General features: G+C 52.0%; 1 protein-coding gene across 1 annotated transcript; it reads right to left on the bottom strand.

Moving 5' to 3' along the window:
• Positions 1 to 13,505: 13,505 nt before the first annotated feature.
• Positions 13,506 to 18,083, bottom strand: PROK1 (prokineticin 1). Its single transcript, XM_033093447.1, has 3 exons — positions 17,961 to 18,083; positions 15,215 to 15,340; positions 13,506 to 14,493 (listed from the first exon to the last, which is right to left on the bottom strand). Exons 1-3 carry the CDS (start codon positions 18,030 to 18,032, stop codon positions 14,374 to 14,376), a joined length of 318 nt encoding a protein of 105 aa, XP_032949338.1. The 5' UTR covers positions 18,033 to 18,083; the 3' UTR covers positions 13,506 to 14,373.
• Positions 18,084 to 19,725: the final 1,642 nt, after the last annotated feature.

The following is a 19,725-nucleotide window of genomic DNA, read 5'->3' as shown; positions in this document are numbered from 1 at the left end:
CCTGGATGGCGAGCTGGCCACTGCTTGAGCCAGCGCCGAGTCCCACAGCCTTTATAGAGGGTGCGAGGTTCCCTCTGGCTGGAAGCCCAGGCTGCAGAGATAGCCCCTGACCTCAGACCATTTTTCAAACACATTAAGATAGCGCGCGGACTACCCAACACCCCCCTGATAAGGGCCACACGTTCCACCAGTCCAGGGACTTCAAAGGTGAAGTGTACATATGCCGAGAAATGTCACACAGGCCTCCCTGATCTGATTTCCCCTTCTAAACAACATTTCTTAAGCTAACACAGGTGGCCACCAGCAGAAACCTATCTCATGTTCCACATTGTGGTCTGCAAAGAGGTCTATTTCCAACGGACCCCTCTCCTGCCCTCGCTGCCTCCCCTCCCTGGGCCTGACTTCCTGGGAGTCGGCCGCTGCCCTGTCCGGGAATCTTCCAGCCTAGTTCCCCAGGGGCACTCGGTCTACTCCCAAAGTGGCATCTGAGGCAGCGTGTTCAGTCTGTCGCTTAGTCCTAAGAGACTCTGCTGTGGCCCTTGGTTCATGTTAGGAGGGTGTTGGGAAGGTAAAGGGTAGATACTAGATCCCAGGAGTAATTGGGAGGCCTGGGGAGGTGAACAGGGGAGGCAGGCATGTGCCACACACAGAGGGGAAGGAAGAAGCTGACAGGATGGTCGGGTTTAGAGAGCAGGTTAGGCCAAGACAAGACATCTGAGTCCCGTGCAAGGGATCGAGGAAGAGCTTCCGCGAAGTACACAGGCAGGGATCGTGATGAGAAGAGGGTCCCAGCGACCAGGCCACCCAGGCCAGATGTGTTTCAGGCCTGCAGCCTGAGGGAGAATGAGGATGTGAAGGAAAACAGAGACTTAGCCATGAAAGGGGTGGAGAAGATCACGTCCCAGGGCGCGGGGAGGCTATAACATGGAAAACCAGGATCAAGTCAGGATAAAGGGCTTTGGTACCACAGATGTGCAGAGGACTACATGGCCGTCTGCCGACTCCCTCAGGAACAGACGTCTGCAAAATGAGGAGGGCCTGCTAGCTATGGCAGAGAAAGGCATGGAACTGGAACAGAGAGGGCAGGCTGGGCAGCCGGAGCCGTGGGCGTGTGGGCCCTGGACGTGGTGGGCACCTGGGGGAGAGCCAGATCTAGGAGTTTCCTGTATTTGACTTGCAAAACACCTTAGAAAAAACCTGAAAAGGCCCGCCAACAGGGGAACTGGGTGTTCTATGACAGGAGTTAGGAAGACAGCCGGATCTGATCCCTGCCATGGTGACATCCCACCCACGCCTCCTCTCGGAAGGCCGGGACACCGCTGCCCTTCAGGCCCTAGAAAGCAGCCACAGCACATCCAGCTGTCTTCAGGGCACCCTCCCTTTCCAAAACCCAGGGTAGCAGAGAGAAAACACACACCAAATGGCACCGCTTGTTTCCTGTTTCCTGCCCGGCCGGCCCAGGGCCTGCCTGTCCTTTCACAGTGGCCCTGTATCTGAGCAGTGTTTCTTCCCACACACCAGCACCTAACATGACACCTAGTAGATGGTCAATAAATGTTTGCTTAAGCAAATGCGTGAATACATAGTCTTCCCACCACTCGCATGGAATAGCCGGCTGCATCTATATTATGTCCTGCAGGTGAGGAAATGGAGGTTCACGGATGTTAAAGGGTTTGCACACAATGAAGACGAGTTTGAACAGTCACAAGACTCCTGGTCTGACACGCTACACACTACACCACTGGGCCAGGCCCGCAGTGGGAATTTCATGAGTTTACATGCAAGTCTGGGGGCAGCTCTGCTTCTAGCCCACCCCTCCTCGCCTCTGGACAGCCGTTGGGACAGCCGTACCTGTGGGCAGTGGGCCCGTCTGCAGCATCTGGGGCTGGGACCTGCTGGGGTCAGCAATGTCAGGTGGGAGCTGCACCGCTCTGCTCCGTCAACAGTGTCCCACGCTGACCCCACAGCAAACGCTGCTGCCCCATGAGCCTTGGAAAGGAGGCTTGGCCACCTCTCCCACTGGAAGGTGACCTCAAAGCCAAGACACAAAGATCCCTTGGCACTGGTTGCTCTGTTTATTCGCAAGATTGGGATCATTCTAACCGCTTTCAGGTGCACACCATCGGGAACGCTGCCTGAGATTACACAGAGTGTTAAGGCTGTGTATCCAACGGAAGCAGGCCAAGACCTGCAAAAAGCTTTTAGAAAAGCCACGATAAGATTTCATTACTGCTTACCCAGCACCAGTGGGAATGACTCTAGGGGTCTAGATTCCTTGTGTCGGGGGACTGATCCACGAACATGGAGAAAACAAAATCAGGGCTGGGGACAACCTCATCTGGGTACCCAGCCTTGTGATCTCCACTCAGACACAAGCATCAACAAAGCCAATTCAAGTCAGTTTCTTGAGCATCTTCTATGTGCTCCCACCGGACCCAGACATATGGAAATGATGTCATCTCCACCCCTAGGGAGCCCCCAGTCGATGGGGACAGATTGTATTCAATATGTGACCCTGCTGTGCTAAGCAGTATAAGAGGAGATCCAAAGGGACAGACGCCTTCTGCTGCAAGGGGCCAACAGGCAGGGGAGTATGGTTTTGGGGATGTGCAGGTGTGACCACCCTGGGCCTGCCACATGGTGGTGTGAACTTGAGTGAGTTCCTTTACTTCTTGGTGCCTCAATTTCCTCTCCTGGAGGGACAACGATACTGAGAAGGTCATGTGAGGACCAAAGATAAGTCAAATGCTTCCATGTGCTGGGTCTTCTGCGGATATGAGCGGTGAAGACTGCAGTTGTGTGACCTTGAATGTTCCATATCATTCCCCAGTCTCGATTCCTCGTCTGTGAAATGTGGGAGTTACAAGCTCACGGAGCTGGTCTGAATCTCAGGTGTATACAACGCCTCTGTTCTTTTCCTGCTCTATAAATCAATTGAATTTCTGCATTGTGCCCTCATCCCTCCAGGCTAGAGAGAAAGTAATCTTTGTCATTTTCGCGCAGTGTCCCACAGATGTGCTTTGGCTCACGTGACTCTCCAGCCTGCCAAATTTCGGGGTTGTGCCCGGTGGTCATTCCTTGTCCCTGCCCAGGGCCCCAGTTTCCTCCATGCCGCACCTGGGCCAACCTAGCCTTCTGGAAGCTACTTTGATCATACTTCCCAGACAAGCCACATGTTACTCCGCTCTGGTCTTTCCAGTTCCCTGTGCCCCACCAGGAAGCAGGATCCACGTCCCCACCCCTCAGGACCTGACCGTCTCCCCCCACCTTTTCCTTCTACATCCTCTGAAGACCCCAAGTTCTCCTATGGGTTCAGGCTTTAGGCAATAACATCCTGACCTGGAAATCCTGCAGGTCACTTCTGTTTTCTGCCCTGCTCGCATCTTCTCTGAGGCAAAGAAAGCCAGAGCTGGCTTTTCCTTGCCTGAGGGAAAGAGAAAAGGAGAAAATGAGAGGTTTTTTAAAAAATCAAATCAGTATCTCAAAAATATTATTCAACCACGCTAAAAGTCTAGAACGTGCATCACATGCTTACTTAGTGGCGGGCATCAGGTATCGACTCCTTTAAAGTATCTCCATTGCCCAAGTGAGCAAACAGGAGCTTAGAAAGCTTCACTAATTTTCCAAGTCACTCAGCTAATAACAAATGGAGCTGGCATTTAAACTTGTCTGTGTGATTCTTGACTACACATCCTCTCAGTTTGACAACACGGCCCTCCCAGCACCAAAATTCGGTGATTCAGCAAAGATAACTGCGTTACGTCCACACTTGACAAACCTCAAGCTGAAGGAGATCAGGGAGTCATAGGGTCTTAAGTGTAAGACAGAGGAACATCAATGGCTCAACTGGGAGAGACCTCAGAAGGACAGAGACCTGGAAAATGCGTCAGAAGACTGTCCTCAGCATTTGTGAAAGTCCCCACCCTCTCCCTTCCTGCCGTCAAAGTGATCTCAGCCGTGGTTGACTGAACTTCCAAATTTGTTTTAAGCACGATGCACACCAAAACTGTGCAGATCAAACAAATTATTCACAGGTCAGCGACAAACCCCCGCCACCAGCTGGTGTGGTGGCGCCCCTGACAAGTGGTGGGTCCCGGTATGTCGGAACTACCACCAGTTAGTGCCACTGTGGCAACCCAGCTCCGGGATGCCAGGGCTTTCATTTTCCAAGAGATACCGGAAATGCAGCTTTGGAGGGAAATAGACCAACTTTTACATAAGGGTAAACTTTTATTGTTATCCTGTGCAGACGAAGCCCCCCTAGTGTTGGTCTCCAATATGAGTCCCTTCACTTATTGGCAGAGCCCAGATGAAAGAGAAGTCTCTGCCTCCCAGGCTGTGATGAAACCAAGCAGTGGCTCCTCCAGCCTGGGCCAGCCCGGGACTGGAGCAGGAAGCACAGAGGACAAGGGACGGGCAGAGGGCAAGAAGTACAGGACTCCCAAGCCTGCTGGTCTCAGCCCAAAGGCAGGTCCACAAGGGAATCTGGCTCAGGGTTCACTTATTTTCTTCTGTCAGATCTTTCCCTGAAGCTATAACTAAAGTTTTCCAGCAACCCCTCACCAATGGGAGGGCCGCACAACACCCAGCCATTAATCAAAGAGGATTTTTTCCCTCTGTGATGAATTTATGTTAAAAAATATCAAACATTAATCACTGGCAACATTAATTTATGAGGACGCTTCTCTCCCTCTCAACTTCCAACTTGACATCTGGTGTGACTGCTTTGAAATTAACACTCCATCTTGGGAATTATAAATAGTCCAAGTTAGAATCTTCACCTTGAACTGAACAGACTGACTCCACGCGGCGGTTTACAGAATGAGGAGGGCTGCAGTGTGCAGTCAAGTCCTGGGTGGGTCTATTTGGGGTAGCATTTAAAACATTTTTTTTTTTAAAAAAAAGACTGCAATCGCAGAGCGGGAGGGAGGGTGATGGATAAACATGAGCAAAGAGGGGCTCTAACATGTATCTTTTCCTTGGGCTCGGGGAGGTCAGCCTCACCCCCACCCACCGGGCCGGTTTCATGGTCAGTCAGAGGCGGGAGTGGGCGTAAGCTGTTTCTTTCCACCCTAAGTTCAGGATTCAAGCGGAGAAAATTGAGTCGCTGAGGTCACCTGGCTTAATCGCTGCTAAAACTCCAGCTTCCCAGGCCGCCTCTCCAGCAAGTCAGATTCAGTGACTCTGCGATGGGGGACAGGACTCTGGGACCCTAACAAGCACCCCCGGGCCCAGGGCAGGAAAGGCCAGTGACACTCTGTCGTGGGTATAGCTCATGACAACCTCACAAGGTGGCAGGAATTAGTGTCCCCACGTATCAGATGTGGAAACAGACTCTAAGAGCTGCCTGACCCCTCAGGGAGCTGAGCTAAGAATCTGAACTTTTGGTCCCAGTGCCACCAGGAGAGATTGGACTACCAGACAGCAGGGCCAGGAGAAGGAGGAGGCAGGTAGGAGGTAGGGAGGGCAGCGTCTAGGGAAGGGGGTAGGAGGTGCTAGGGGCAGCATACAGGCCCATTTCTGATTGTACTCAGCTCCCCAAAAGCTCAGGGTACCTCTGGGGCAACCCAGCACAGCCCTCCCCCTCACCCCCCCCTCGGCCCACATGCTTTGTGATAGGTTGTCTCCATGGGTCCCCCCAGGTCCAGGGCTCCAAGGAGGGTGCAGACTGTCGGGGGAGGCGTGGTGGCCACAGGCGGCCATCCTCATGATAGGAAGCACCCAAACTCTCTAAGGAGAAGAAGAAAAAGAACATCTGGACACTAGACGACTGACAGTGCCCCACTTAGTCATATCACAGCTGCCCCTTGCCAGTTAGGGCTCTCAGGGCCCATGCTGTCCACCCGAGACTGCAACAGGGAGTCCGGCAAACCTTCTCTACCATCTTTCTCCAGCTGCGGCTTGGCTGCCCTGCTGGGACCAAACCTCCCAAGTGCTCCATCCCCCTCCCCCAGAACACTCAAGCTTCCTCCCTCTGACCCTGCCTCTCTGGGCCTGCACCTGGGCATCTTCTCAGTGTCCCTTCTTGGAGGCTAATAAGACCAAGTATGACAAGCCAGGCAGAGGGGGCTATCAAATGTTTGATTCCCTTCCCCACACCCTGGAGCCAGTTGTGGGCTGCCTCCACCCACGAGGCTACTTACTAAGATACCTGCCACCAGAAGGCTCTTAGAGAGTAGTGCTGCCCTTAGCCAAGGGGCCTGGGTACCACTTTTTGTTGCCTGACTCCCTAATCCCCCATCCGGCCACTCAGCATCCCATTTGGTGGTTCAGGTCCCTGTCTCTCCCTCTCCCAACTGGGCCCCAGATGGGGACTGGGACACATTAGGACACGTGTCTGCCTCCTGGCTGGCACCTTGGGGCAGTCACTGCGGACTACATGGCTTTCCAGCATCCAGGTGTGGGCCCAGCTGCTGCCTTCAAGAGTGGAAATAATAGCCCCTTAGAGGGGTTTCCTTTCTCTCTCCTCCACAGCCCCACCCCCACAGTCTTTGTATTCTTTGTTCAATTTGCCACTTTTGTGATTGAGGTTTTCACAAGGACAATCATTCCCCCTTTGGAACCTACTTCTGGGTGGATGCAGAACCAGGCCCAGCCACATGCACCCTTTCTCCCCACTCCCTTCTCTCCTGTGTTGTTAGTGCTTGTTTTAACATGAGGATCCCACTCTAGCTTGACTGGCGCTTTTTCCGATAGAAACTAGCCCCTCTGCCCCTTGGAAAGAAAACTAGAATTTTCACTTTATGTTTAATTTATTTCCTCCAGCGGTCGGGGTGACAGGGTCGGGCTGTGCTTCTCTGGGGGCGGAGGTGCAGCAGCCACCTGCATCAGAGTCATAACCAGAGAGTTGGGCTTGTTCAAGGCTGAATTAGAATATCTGGAGGTAACCCAGGGACCAGCATTGTAACACCTTCTTCCTGTGCTCCTGTGCACACTTAAGTTGGGGACCTGCAAGTGTATAAGGCGAATGACATTTCCTAATATTGTGCCCTCCTGGTGGGGGGGACAGCCGCCATCCACAGTGGAGCCTGTCTCAGAGGACACACATGCTATGTCAGGTTTAATTTGAACACAATCTGAGAAGAGCCAGGAGAGAATTCAGAGCCCACTCTCCTTACGCGTTTTTCAGGGGGGAAAAAAACGAATAGCAGTATTAAGATCATAGCCCATTATTGAGCAAACATTCCATTTTACTATGGAACAACAGTTCATGTGTTTAAACAAGGTTTCAAGGTGCGCTTAGATAAGATAGCCATATCTATGTTCCCAAACAGAGTTGTTACTAAGCTTTGCCTACCTAAACCTGTGCTTCTAAACTCCATGATAATAATAGAACGTGATCTGGACAAACTATAATTTTCTTCCTATCATGTTTGAATCCTAGGGAATTGAAGCACTTCCAGGATAGGTTTTCACTCATTGCTGGCAGTTTCATCAGTTTAGCCCACGGAGGAGATGCCCCTAGGTAACGCTGGCCTAGTGAGCCGGTCCCGAGAGGCACAGGAATCCCAGAGGTGACTGTCCACAATGTCTTCACAAATAAAAAAGTATAAGACATTCCCATGGAGCTTCTGCATGCTGGGCCCATCCTAAGCACTTTGCATGAACTAGCTAACTCACAGCAACCCTAAGAGGCAAGTACTATTGTATTATAGCCATTTTACAGATGGAGAGACTGAGGTCGAGAGTTTCGGTACTTGGCCAAAGTCCCTACCTAGTAAGGAGCCTGACCAGGGTTCAAACTCTCAGTCTGTGCTATTAACCACTGCGCTAAACTCCTGTGGGGAAACATCACCAAGGTAGCTTTGCTGCTAATTCCATGAGAATGTCAACCAAGCAAAATGCAAAATGACAAGAAAATGTCAAGCTTGACGTATTTGTTTACTGAGTCTCTGGGGCTGTTTTGTGACAGAATTTCACAGGCTCCTCTAGGCCTTGTCTCTGTCAGAACTGTGCCCACGGCTTCTTACTCATCAGTGTTTCTCTCTGTTTAGACCCAGTGAATCCTCCTCACTAATTCTCGCCCTCAAAACCAAGTCCCCTCTGTACCGCCAGGCCAGGAGGCGGGGAGTACTGGGGGCCCTGATCCACACCCATGCTTTTCCTCCAAGTTGTGCTAATATTTAAATGAAGCTGATGTCCCTGTGAGCCTTTCCAAGTAGGCAGAGGCTGAGATAAGAAAGAATCTTCTGGACAGAGAGCCATCCTCTGTGGCCTGGGCCAAGTGGTCTTCTTGAGGTCCCAGCAGTTCTCTCAGGCTTGTGACTGACTGCAGTCTCCCTCCAGACCCTTTCATTACTGAGTGGAAGGCCTCAATGGCAGCTTGCAGACGTCTAGAGGGGTCTCAGGAGGGCTGAAGAAAAGTCAAGTCTTTCTCCATCTAAAAGTTGTTTTCCAACGTGACTCTATGGCTTTGGGCTTCTGAGGAATAGCCCCACCAGGGTTGGCACAAGGAAAGAATGGTTTATATTTCAACCTTATTCCTCCCCAGGGTCAGCGGTCCAGGGTGCAGTTCTCAGAGAGGCCCACACATCTCTCAGCTGCTACCTACCACAGGAACTTCTCTGCTTTCACAATGTGGGCAATGCCCCCCACATACCCAGTGGAAAAAAATATAAAAACATTCTTGCAGGAGACATCTTGCCTCCAGGAAACGTTTTTTTCATGCACACATCTGTGAGGTCTAAGGTGCAGCTATGCAGTGCGTTATTTCCAGAGCTCCATGGCCTCTGAGTGCAGCCAACTGACACGCATTTTAAATTGCAGTCACAATAAACAGAAAGCCCAAACTGCATGGTGCACGGTACAATGCTTTTGTATGGCTAATGAAGGATTTCTTTTATTTATCTACACTGTAAACAGCTTGGAATACCATGCAAGTTGCCTGCTATAGGAAACCACATATTGCAAATGCCTTATTTCATATACCCTTCTTCTCCCCACCACACAAAATAAACGTTCAATGAACATAAAAGGACAGCAAATCATTTGCCAGCCTGCAATGTCGCAGTCCTGTTGTTCCCAAGACCCTGAGGACCTCTAGGGTCCCTGGAAGCCCTACACCTCAAAAGCTGAGCCCTGGTTCTGGTAAAGATGGGCCATTTTGTTCAGCTGTGAGGGACACTGAGATGGGTCCTGGCCTCGTTCTTTCCAGCCTGGGGGCGTTGGCCACAGCCTATGCGCTGACGTTGGACAGCTTTTCTTTTTTTCTCAATTTATGGATTTTAATATTTACTTTTAAAGGCTTTCTTGTGCTATAATTCACACGCCATACGAATTCACCCATTTAACATTCAGTCGTCTTTAGGATATTCACAGAGTTGTGTACCTATCACCACCGTCTCGTTTTAGAACATTCTGGCCACCCCAAAAAGAAACCCCATACCCATTAGTTGTCACTCTCCATTTTCCTACCCTCAGCCCGAGGCAACGACCAATCTGCTTCCTGTTTCTATAGATGTGCCGATTGTGGCCGTTTCCCACAAATAGAATCAGACAAGATGTGTGCTTTTGTGTCTGGCTTCTTAGATAGCGTTTTCAAGGTGGCAGTACTTCACTTCTTTTTATGACTGAGTAATAATATTCCATCGCCTGGATACAGCGCATTTTATTCATCCATTTATCAGTTGATGGGGAAAAGCTATTTGTGTAAAGATGGTTCTTTATGTCATTTCTAATTCCCTGTCAGAAAGAGCATCCCTAAAGAAACCCTGATAGACAAAGGGCCCCTAGGGCCACCTTGTGCCACCCTCCCACTCAGGTAGGATCTGATTTTTTTGGTACACCCCCAGGTAAGTCCTCCAGGTTGATTCTTGGGCTGGTCTGAGAGCTGATACAGTGCAAATTTTCAAGTAGCTATTTCTGGAACCCAGGGATTGTCACTGCAAGGTCTGAAAGAGTAGGAATGCCGAGTGTGGCCCTTGAGGGCTTGAGGGCCTGGGCTGGACTCAATCCCCTCCCAACCAAAGCCGCCCTAGATAAATGCACAGTCTAAGTAAAAGAGTGTGTTTGCGGCGCACACTCAACTCTGAAGCAAGAGCCAGCCCTGGAGCCTCCGCTGAGCTGACCTTTTTCTTTGCTTGAAGGAGTCTTTGGCTTCCTCCTCGCGTCTCAGCTCCGCTCACCGACCCTTAGAGCCTGGTGGTCAGAGTCTCGCAGACGGGGAGAGGCGGATGGGAGGGCAGCAGTCGATATGCACTCACAACGCGTTTGCTTAGTCATCAGCCAGTTGGAACTTGATCTCGTGTTCACCGTTAACTATTCAAGGAGAAGAGGGTTTTAGCAGCAGTTTTCCACTTAATCGGCTCCATTTCAGGCCTTCAGAGACCTCCCGGGTGGAGTCCTGGCTCCGACTCCTGCCCCTCACTCCGTCTGTGTCTGGCACTGTGTCTGTCCTCTGTGGGGAGGACTCCAGGCGCTGGCCCACCCCGGCTTCTTTCAGGCCCTTCCCGGCTCAGCTCATGGCTCCATCCTAGGACGGGTGACATCTCCACCCCCTTATGCCGGCAGTTCGGCCCCCTTTCTCTGCTCTGCCTTCAGTGGTGAGTCTGCCCCCAGATGAGGCCTCTGTCCTCTGGCTGTGCCGCTGCTCCAGCCCTGACCCCCACCATTCAACCCTGGGGACACCAACAGGACTCAGACACTGCCCTTCCTTGTCTCACAAGTAGAGGCTGAGCTCCACATGGATGCTTTCTGAGAGGAAGTGCCAGCTCTGTGCCTGAGTGTGTCCTAGGTGCTTTTGTGGTGATGGATGTAGGTGGGAGAGGATGGCATCTGAGCTGATCGTGCAGGATGTGTTGAAGGCACCAGACAGCAGAGGAGGAGCAGAGCTGTCCTCACAGAGGGAACAGCCCGGGCAGACAGACATGGCACCTTCCACACACTATAGACAGTCCTGAGGCCAGGAAGCCTGGTGGGAAGGGTGGTGGAGGCAGAAAAAGGTGGGCAGGGCCACACCACAAGGGGCCTTTTGCTCCCTGCCAAGAGCTGGGTTGTCTTCTTTGGCAGAGAGGCCATGGAAGGATTTTTAATGGGAAACAAACTAGGTCAATGTGCTGCCTAGAAAGCTGGCTGGTAGACGTGTGGGGTGGATTTTAAAGGGGAAACTGGAGGCAGGGAGAATAGGTGGGAAGCAGTTACCATAGACTGCGCTAGGTCGGATGGCTGTTCAGACACAGCCCTGGCTGGAGGAGGAGGCCAGGGCTGAGGGACGCTTGGGAGGCAAAAGAAACAGAGCTTGGTGACCAGCTGACGTGGAGTTCAGGGAGAAGGGACAGTGGGAGGGAAGAAAATCTAGATTGACCTTGAGCTTCGGACTTGGATACTGGGGAATGGTGGAAGCACTGCCTGAGAGGACTAGCAGAGAAAAATGAAGATTTGGGGAGAGGCTCTCTTCCCATGCTGTGTGCCCTGGGCACATAGATGGGGGGGCATCCAATTATCTTCTTCTGACCCCCACCCACCTCTGCCTCCTAATCCTGGAGAAGCTGTGAGAGCTGTGTCTCGGGAAGATGACGTGGCTTCTAAGATAGAAGTATTTAGGGTGGGACAGGACCCAAAGGGGCAATTAAGCATTTCTCCTGTGCTCCTTAAAATGGCAGACCTCGTTCTACAGGTGGAAGCATTGTTTCTCTAAACCTCTGAGTGAGTCTAACTCTTGGGCATATCCAGGGACTGGTCCTCATTTGCTTTGAGAAGCTTGTCTTTCTGACACGGCCGTCTTTTCCATCTCAGCTTTTCTGTGCCATCCGCACTTCAGCCACTAGATGGAACCAGACTCCAGCAGTTGGGGAAGAAGGAGCAGGGTGAATTGCGGGGGGGCGGGCGTGTAGGTTGCCACTGACGGGCCTGCATCTTGAGGGGTGTCCATTTCACCCAATCCTAATTTAATTTAATTATTGTAGGATACATTCTTACTGTGGATATACTATTCTTATAAGTAGACTCTTTTTATATCTACGTGTATGAAAACTATATTCCTGAATGTAAAGAATTCTCACAAAGATTTTTCTTATCCCCTCAGCCTCCCCTCTCTGCTTTTCAGTCTCCAGCAAAAAACAGGGGGGACTGGGGCAGAGACGAAATGTACATTCCTCAAAATGCTGCTATAAAAAAAAAAATGAGAATTGGTCCAGTTAGATTAAATGGTTGTTTCTGCCCATTGACGGCTCAGCAGACAGTCCAGCTCCTGGACGGAGATGGAGAGGGGCAGCTGCGGGCAGCGTGTCGGTGTGCCCCATGCCATGGGCACCTCTGTGCCCGCAGCCATCACCTCTCTGATGTGCCTCCCCCAGGATGGCTCTGCTCACAGAGCGGGCGCGCCTGACCGCATGGCCTGGCAGCGGTTCCTGGATAGCCAAAGGACGAGGATGGTCAAACAGGAATCCTGGGCATGGAAAGGAACTCTGTATCCAGCACTGGAGTTTGAAAGTGGGGGAAAAGAGACTGATGCAGTGTAAGAAAGGGCACAGGTCGTCAGAGCAGGTGACAATGTCTGTCCAAGGAACTAAGAGGGAAGACCGACGCCGGTGTGGGGCCCAGGTCTGGCATGAGTGGGTCCTGGAGCACAGCCTATCCAGGTCAACCCCTGAGCCAAGTTCTGAAGGGATCGAGGGTAAATGAGGGTGGGCAGGAACCTCCCGCTTCAGAAACCACAGTCTCCGTGGAGGCTTAGGAGAACCAGGAGGATACAATGGACTTCCATCTTACTGTTTGCATTTTTCTAAGCTAGGAATTGAGGTGAGAAAGAGGGGGGCCAATAGCCTGGCACGTAGGGGACGCTCCCAGCCCCTGGGTTCAAACACAGGCTTGGGGCCTCACCAGCCCATCTCTGAGATAGACTCACACAGCCACACGTGGTGGCCCGGCGGTGTCAAATACTTGACACTGAGCAAAAGGGACTAAATTTCAGAAATGGGAGTTGCCACCCTCCAGATGCCACCAATGGAGGCTTCCCACCCAGAGACCAGCTCGTGGCCCCATTCATGCCTCCAACCACCAACCCGCACCCTCCTGGCCCAGCCCTCTGAGCTGCCTCTCAGCCTTTATTCAAAGAGACCCTGACGCCACTTTCTCCAAGAAACTGCCCTCGCTGAGGGAAGAATCACCAGTCGCAGCCCTCGCCCACCGGGACGCAGCCCATCCTGCCCCAAGTCCCCACACGGCACAGCGGGAACGGCACAGCCACTTGCTCCTTGTTCATGCTTTTATTCCGCAACCAGCAGGCCGGTGTGCACAGCTTACAGGCTGTTCCGAGTGAGCCTCGGGCAGGGTCCAGATGTGGGGTGCTAACTGGGGTTGGTGTTTTAGACGAGAATGGGGGCTGGGGACACCGCTCCCAGACAAACCGCTGTCAACTTCAGAAACCCTTGCTTTCTCGATAAGACACCTTACCTGGTGTGGTCCCTGGCTGTGGTCCCTGGTGGCAGTTGTCTCCTTGTGTCTGCCATCTACCTCCCTCTCCTCCTAACCCCCTCCCCCAGCTGGGCAGAAGCCTGTCCTCCTAAAGGTCATAGACCTGCTCTCGGGGGCCAATCCTTGGAAAGAAGCTGTAACTCCCTAATTGCCTTCTAAAATGTCAGCAGCTCATTCAATTGAATCCCACCATTTGCCTGTATGGGGAAGCAGTGGGAATTGGGGGCTTCCCTGGTTAACAGGTAAAATGTAAGAGAAGGGGCCCTGGAGCCCCTGCAATTCTGGTCTAGTGAGCAGGTCACCATCCGAAGGCCGACGGGTCTCCCTGGCTCCTCACACAGGACACGAGGTCATTGTCTATCACCCTCCGGGAAGGGCTGACCTCAGGCCTGGAGCCTAAAAATAAGGAGCAAGTAGTGCAAAGGACGATGGACAATTCCAAGGCTGATTGTCAGAGGCTCAGGCAGGGCCAGGCCCTGAGACTCCAAGGACAGCCCAAGGGGCCCATGCTCCAGATGTCAGATTCCGGCAGAAGGGCCCGTGCTGGGCGGGAGAGAGGCGGGCCCAGTGAGGGGGACAGGTCACCTCTGAGGAGAAGAAGCTGAATGAGGTGGGAACAAGGGAACAGTATACCCTTCCTATTACTTACAACACCTCAGGCAGCCTAAGCAGGAAGAGAACTGGTCAGACTACCTCCACGACCACAGCCACAGCTGGGACACCCTCAGGCCAGCCTGGAGGACCATGTCACCTGGTGGTGTGTGGCTGCATGTGTGCACGTGCGTGTGCTTAGAAGGAGTGACCGAGGTAGGAGGTGGGGGGTGGGGGTGGTCGGGACGAGGACAGCTGGGAGTGGAGGGAAGAGCTGGGCTACAGGCAGAAACAAAATAAGTCTGTAAGACACCACCTAGGCTGTGCTCAGGAACAGGCCCAGAGAGGATCCTGAGACCAGACACGCTCCTAGAAGTGGATGTTCTTCAAGTCCGTGGAGCAGCGATACCTGCCGTCTTGGCACCTGGAGCACAGCAGGTTAGGCAAGCAGGGACAGGCATGGTGTTGGCGTTTCCTGAAGAAGGGGATCTGAGGAGATAGGAGAAGAGGGACAACACCTTCTGGCACCGGCCTCGGTCAGCCCAGCACTGGCCAGTGTCTCCTCAGCCCCAGCCCAGCACAACAGGAGCGGCTATTCTAGCGGAGGAGACTGAGGCACAGAGTGGCTAAGCGACATGTCAAGATCACACAGCTAATTTGCGGAGGAGTCAGGACTCGAACCCAGACAATCTGGCTCTTGAGACTATGTGATCGGCCACAACACAATGCTGTCCACCCCCAATCCTGAAATTCCAGAAGCCTCAACCCTGCTTACCCCTTGCTGACCCAGCACACACGTGTACGCACACCCCTATACACACGTTCCTTGAATGACTGTCACTAATAACTCAGCCATTATGTGTTCAACACTGTGTTGGGTGCCAGGGAAGAAGCTGGACAGGACAGACACCCTCTGCCCTGTGACTCACACCCAGAGGAGTGCTGAACCACTGAGGTTAGGAGAATAGGTAGTGTCAGACTGCCTGGGTTCAAATCCCAGGCCTGCCACTTCCCAGCTGTGTGACAATTGGCAAGTTATTTAGCCTCTCTGTGCCTCAACTTTATTATCTGTAAAATGGGTTAATAATAGTGCCTACCACACATGGTTGTAAAAAGGTTCAAGATTGCAAAAAAGCACTTAGTACAAAGAATGGTTCCAGTCCCTGCTCTGCCTCACTGGCTGTGTGCCTCAAGCAAGTCTGTGCAGTACCTTGTGGCTGCCAGGGTGACACTCCTCTCCTTCCCGCCCCAGCGGGGTGCACATTCGAAGGCCACGGAGCCACAGGCTGATGGCACAGCAGGTGCCTGCCCCACACTGGACATCCCACTCACAGGCCTGCAGGGGGAGACAAAGGGGCCATTCGTGCCCATTAGTGCCACCCAAGAGAAACCAGGAGTGAAAAGTACATCCCCAAATCCTTGGGGGTGGGAGGCTGAAAGCAGCAACCTCCACCTCCCGTGCCATAGGACACCTGGGGCCGTGCATTATTGGCCCTGGTCCCCTCATGGCCAGAGGCTCAGGGATCATCAAAGCGTCAGAGGAACCCCACCCCCCGACACACACACACCCCCAAGCTCCCTTGAGGTCACTCGGTTGGGAGGCAGTCCTCTTCCAACAAATCTAGAGGTTAGGGGACAGCTTTTCTGGTGCCAGTAGATGCTCGGTGGATGTGGGTGGAATTGAATTAATTCAAATTCCTAGAAGGGGGAGGCGCCCCGATGGTCCAAGCCCCAGGTGGGCAGTGCTGAGCTTCCTTGGACCAGGATTCTCCCCCTTGATCCATCAGTACCCGGGTTGGTGCCGCCCCTCCCCACACACCCTCACCAGAAGCCCAACGTCATCTGAGGTGCCAGCACCAGTGACCAAGTGTGTCCCCGCCTCCCCAGCTTCTCTGCAGACCCACCTGATCCCCAGATAGGAGTAGACCCCTCTGAGCTGGGCCCCCAGAACGGGGGCTGAGTGGCCCTGCCTGGTCTCTGGAAGGTGCCATTTGTAAGGAAAACCACACAAGCCCACTTTAAACAGAAGCCTGAACTGGGGAAAACAGAACTCTGAACTGCTCCAGACTCAACCGGGGCCCCGTTGGAGAGGCATTCAACCCTTCCCTTCTAGAGACACTTTGCAGCTCTTTGGGGCTGAAGTTCGGAGCTGGGTTTTGGTTCTCTCTTCTTCTCCAACAGAAGGCCATGGAGCACTCTCTGCCATCTGTGTGGGTGTAGAGAAACCCAAGCTGCTCAGTCCCTGGAGGAAAGTGGCGAGTGCAGGGCTGCTTGTCACCCAGGGGAATTGCAGGTGGCAGTCACCAGGTCATGCTGGTCCCCAGCCCACTGAGGGCAGGTCTCACGCATCAACCGGCCCCTGAAAGCCCAGGGTTAGGGCCAAATAGATCCTACCTGACTCTCCTCCCGCAAAGGTGGATCCCACTGTCCTACTCTGGGAAGAGGGACCATCTAGGCCTGAATTTGGGACGGTGACAGTCCAGGGAGCTGGGGAGTGTGGAGCTGGTAGAACTAGGCTCCTTCCTGAGAGTCAGACAGGGGCAGCAGCAAAGGGAGAGAGTGGAGGTCCCAACTTGCCCTCCCTCAGCGCCAGGTTCTAACCACTCATCAGCCTGTCACGTCTGTCATGTATCCCCTCTTACCTTAGCTTTCTCTCACTGTGCTTTTCAAAGGGTCAACTTGAAGGGTTTACTAGGAAGACATTTTCCCACCTCTTTCAGATCTGCCCCCTGCTGCTACTCAGTCAGATAGATGTGTGAGTTCACACAGTGAGGTGACCTGGGCATCACGGTCAACCCGCTGTACCTACCCCTCTTAGTGAGGTGACCGTGGCTTCTCTCCTTTGACTTACCCTCCCCGATCTTCAAGCTCCACAATAGGAGGACAGCCTTTAGGGGTTACATTCATTAGGTATTAATTCCTCCTGAACAATTTCATTTATACTCTGGCATTATTTATGCTCAAAGGCATTCACTTGCCTTTAATATTTGTTCTTTGAAACTCTGTCTTTGTCCTTTAAAAAGGAGAAGAAAGGAGTTTTCTTTTCTGTGAACATTAAAACTGATCCAATTCCAGGAATTGTTTGGCATTTCTCTACATTTTCATTCTCTAGGGGAAAAGTTGGAGGAGGTTGACATAAAAGTGAATTTCCCTCTTTTGTTTTTCTTTTTTTTTTTTTCTAGTGGCTTTTACCTGGAAAGCTCTTTTACTTTCTGTTGTAGTTAGAGTGGTCTCACAATCATAACACAACATGTGCCCCTTTTGAGGGTGTCTCCAGGTAAAGCCAACTTCTGAGAGAGAACCACAACCAAAGTGTTTTGACTACTCAAGTGTGCAGAGCCAGTGTGTCAGAACCTCTACTGTGAGACAAGACCTCTCCTTGTTGTCTGATGCTTGCTTTGGGGTACACTCAGCCAAATGTTGGTGTCACCCGTATTCCTATCAGAAGTGAGCACAGAGTGAAAACACATAAACAGTAAGGGAAAGAAAGAGTTTCAAGACAGACTTGCTTAAGAGTAGAGAAAGCAGAGGTTAATCGTACACAATAGACATTAATAAGGTCTTTAATTAAATCAACATGCTGTGCATATTAAACTTGACACATGGACCAGGCTATATATGAAAACCCAAATTTACACAAAAGATAAATTAGAAAATGCTAACGCACTTTATGAAGGAATTCTTTGTTACGCAATAGAAATCATCATTTCACCAGAGATCTAAGCTTCAAATTTTTCAATGCCCTTCTCATGCATTAAAAACAGGATTTGATTTACACAGAGCTTCTCGAAAGCAGACCCCGTTTAGGAGAGTGAGGTCTAACTAATGTGAAAATCATGTGAAAGGCTTCTGAACTGCTGTCTGATGGCAAACTCCCCCTTCCTGTTGGTTTGCCCCCGTGTGGTTCCTGGCTCGCTCCCGAAACCCAGGGCACAGGGAACTGCTAAGCAACTTACCCCCGTGATCACGGCACAGTCGGACACCATCACCAGGAGGAGTATGACGGAGACTTGCGTGGCACCTCTCATGGTCACTTGGAGTGAAGGCAAAACACTGTCCACTCCGCTGCCTCTCGCTTCCTCCTGCTGGCTCAGCCTCGTGCCTCCAGCTAGGAAGGCCTGGCTCTCCGGCCCCCTCCCTCCGCCCAGATTTATATGGTCCGATCCAGGCTGCCTGTGGATGCCTGTCTCCTCTCTTCCCTTCCCCATCACCAGCGTTCTTCAGATGATCTCAGACACGAAGATGAGACCTGAATCCCTAATGACATGAAATCACCATCAAAACCAATAAAAATGAATATATCGGGGGCTTTCACAGTCAGTTGCTCTCACTCTCTCAAGAATGCCCTGATCCAGGCAGTTACATACATCACAACTCGTTGTGCTCTCTGCCTCTGGGGCATCCTCTGTCTGCTGTGGGCAGGGGAAGGGCTTTGGTAATGAAGTAAGAGATTTACAACATCTCCCTTGATCCTGCCCCGCACCAAACCACACAATGTACAGGTTCATCGTTCCCTCACACTTGAGCCAACAAGAATTATTTGGGCAGGGAAGCCGGACAACAGAGTGGGACAGGTGTTATTTTAGAAGGAGTGAGGGTCTCCCCGAGAAGACACTTGCAAAGGCCCCTGATCAAATGAAGGAGTGGCTGAGCAGAGCCTGGGGGAAGAACACGTGCAAAGGCCCAGTGGCAGGAGCTATTCCAGGAACAGCAGGGAGTGTGGTGAGCAGGAGAGGGGAGGGATAGGGGAAGTGGTGGGAACAGGAGCTAGGGAACATGCCCTCTGACTGCAAATGTGATGGGAGGCCTTGGAGGGTTTCGGGCAGGGGAGGGGCAGGATATGATTTACACTTTGAAAGGGTCTCTGTGGCTGCACATGGAAAATTAAGCGAGATGCTGCTTGTGAAGCGCTTAACACACTGCCTGTCAATAATAAGGTTTGCTAATGATTGGCAGTTTTTATTTAAAAAAGATGGGTACACTGTCTGTCTTAAGATAAAATTCTCCTGGGAAGTGAGAGTCAAAATAATGAGTCTGTCCAGCCCACCTGAACCCCATGACCCAGGCCCAGGCCCACAACAGCAGAACCAAAGGCTACCTCTGCCTGTCAGGAACTTAAGTGACCGGGGGGGAGAAGGCAGCGCCGTGGGGCTCATCGGAGAAACTCACAGAAGCAGTCCCGTGGGAGCCGTGCAGACTGCCCACCTCACTCAGGTCGCCTTCCGTGAGGTAATGCTAGCTGCTGGCTGATTCTCAGGCTGGCACCCCCTTTCCTCCCCCACCTCCCATTCTCACCCCTCCCTTGTCAAGCATCTCCCCACAGCACACAAAACGAATTATCCCACACAATGGCATGAAGAATGGGAGCAAGAAACACTGTTGCAAACAGAACCAATAACACTGATTGAAAACATTTTCTTTCTTTTAAACGGTGGTGCTTGAGGACACACCATTTAAATTAAAGGAAGGCGAGGGATAGATGGCGACTTGGTGGAAATCCCAGAAGAGACTTTGGGGAACTTCAGGGCTTCTTTACCCAATAACTCAATTAAGCGTATGTCCACCGAGCACTTTCCACATGTCAGAACGCAGAGCTCACGGCCAGTGGGTCTAATTTCTCTCAAGCGAGAGCCTTCCTTTCCTGTGTACAGGTGGTTTCAACGGTATTCTTGACACGTTTCGGCCACATGAGGGTTACTTTTTGGCTGACAAATGTCAGAA

This window comes from Rhinolophus ferrumequinum, chromosome 22 (assembly GCF_004115265.2).
Source record: "Rhinolophus ferrumequinum isolate MPI-CBG mRhiFer1 chromosome 22, mRhiFer1_v1.p, whole genome shotgun sequence".
NCBI classification, from domain to species: domain Eukaryota; kingdom Metazoa; phylum Chordata; class Mammalia; order Chiroptera; family Rhinolophidae; genus Rhinolophus; species Rhinolophus ferrumequinum.
Note: the sequence above shows the minus strand (reverse complement) of the source record. Positions and strands in the feature narration are given on the sequence as shown.